This window comes from Trypanosoma conorhini, assembly GCF_003719485.1.
Source record: "Trypanosoma conorhini strain 025E chromosome Unknown Tco_14.4_contig_00937, whole genome shotgun sequence".
Taxonomy (NCBI): domain Eukaryota; phylum Euglenozoa; class Kinetoplastea; order Trypanosomatida; family Trypanosomatidae; genus Trypanosoma; species Trypanosoma conorhini.
This window is the reverse complement of record NW_021705031.1, coordinates 3,876-5,299: the sequence shown is the minus strand read 5'-3', so window position 1 is coordinate 5,299 and position 1,424 is coordinate 3,876. Positions and strand designations below refer to the sequence as shown.

General features: G+C 61.3%; 1 protein-coding gene across 1 annotated transcript in view, besides 1 other annotated feature; it reads right to left on the bottom strand.

Annotated features, from left to right (window-relative positions):
• Positions 1-269: 269 nt before the first annotated feature.
• Positions 270-321: a sequence feature (GA-rich).
• A 997-nt stretch (positions 322-1,318) lies between these two features.
• Positions 1,319-1,424, bottom strand: part of Tco025E_08984 (uncharacterized protein) — a gene marked incomplete at both ends in the record, with an annotated part of 357 nt that continues 251 nt past the window's right edge. Inside the window, one exon of the mRNA XM_029375815.1 lies at positions 1,319-1,424. This exon is cut by the window's right edge and continues 251 nt beyond it. Coding sequence (XP_029224066.1) covers positions 1,319-1,424 — 106 coding nt within the window.

Below are 1,424 nucleotides of genomic sequence, written 5' to 3'. Positions count from 1 at the left end.
CCGTGGACCGGCGCCGGGCCGCAACAACGCCTCCGCCACACTGGCAAAGGGGGCTGCGGGCACAGTGCAGAGGGAGGCTGGCGGCGGCGACGGCACTGCGCGTGGGAGTGTGTCTGCGGTGCTCTCGCTGCTTATGCTTGCGCTGTGGGCATTTGTTTCGCTCCTCTGAGCCGGAGAACACGGCAGCGAGGGAGGAGGCGGTGCGGCCCGCGCTGGAATGTGTGCAGGGTTTGTTTGACGTTCGTTGATTGTTCTCTTCAGTGGAGTCCCTTTTTTCTTTTCTTTTTGTGTGTGTAATCTTTTTGCTTTCTTTTCTTGCTTACACTCTCGCTGTGAAGGTGGGCGAGAGCTCCCCGCGTGGCTGCTTGCGTCTCTGCCCAGTGCACGCAGGCGGGGGACGGTGCGCCGCAGCGATGGGGCGCGCAGGGGGTGACGCGTCGTGGCCAGCGAGGGACGCCACGCACACCGGAGGGGCTGTGAGGTATAACTGGCCGGTGCGAACGTGAGGAGGAGTGCAATGAAGTGAGATGTTCACCGCCTTTGCTTTTGCCGCGTGTAGAGAATACACGCGCAGTTTTGCGAGGCCACGCGACAGCTCGCTGCCGCTTCACTTTCTTTCTTTTTCTTGTGGAGGAAACACTGTGGAGGGAAGTAATTCTTCTTTTGGGGTTTGTGGGGGATTTGTACATGGCGCAGGACGATTTTTTTTCTCTCTTTTGCTTTTCAACGCATCTCCCGTGGCTGGCGGCCGCTTGGGCTGCGGTGCCGGCTTCGGCCTCAGTTGCTTCATTTCCCTTCCTGCGCCTCTGCCGTGCGTGTGTGTTTGTATGTGTGCCGCCACACGCCTCACTCTTCTCCCTCTTTGCGTTGCGTGCATGCAGGCACACACACAACCGACGTGCACGCGGTGCGCCTGTAGTGCCGTGCAGGTGGATGGCCTTTCCGCAGCCCGTGCCGGCAGTGCCGTGTGCGGCTGCGGTTTCCTCGCGGGACGTGAAGAGGACGTGAGGGGAGGAAAACCGCACAGCACGAGGGGGAGTGCGCTGTGACTAACTCGTTTTCCTTGCGGGAGCCGCCTCATTTGGGTGGTGGCTGCGGGCCCACTTCCCGTGTGCATGTGCGTGTGGGGGTGGCTGCGCTTCGCTGCTCCGTCGTGGGTGCCTGCTGGCGTTGTGTGCGTCTTTCTTGCGTGGCTGCGTGGAGTTGATCGGCTGCCGCCTTTTTCTTTTTTTGCCACCTGCTCTCTTCGCTGTCTCCGCTGCACTCCCTCTCCATCCCTCTGCTTCTCTTGTTTCCTGCGTCCTTTTCCCCGCTGACTTCAGCGACTCTGCCACTCTACGGCCACTACTACAACTTTTGCCGATGACGACGCTGGCGGTGCGGCGCCGTGCGGTGTGCGCCCTGGCGCTCCTCGCGCTGCTGTG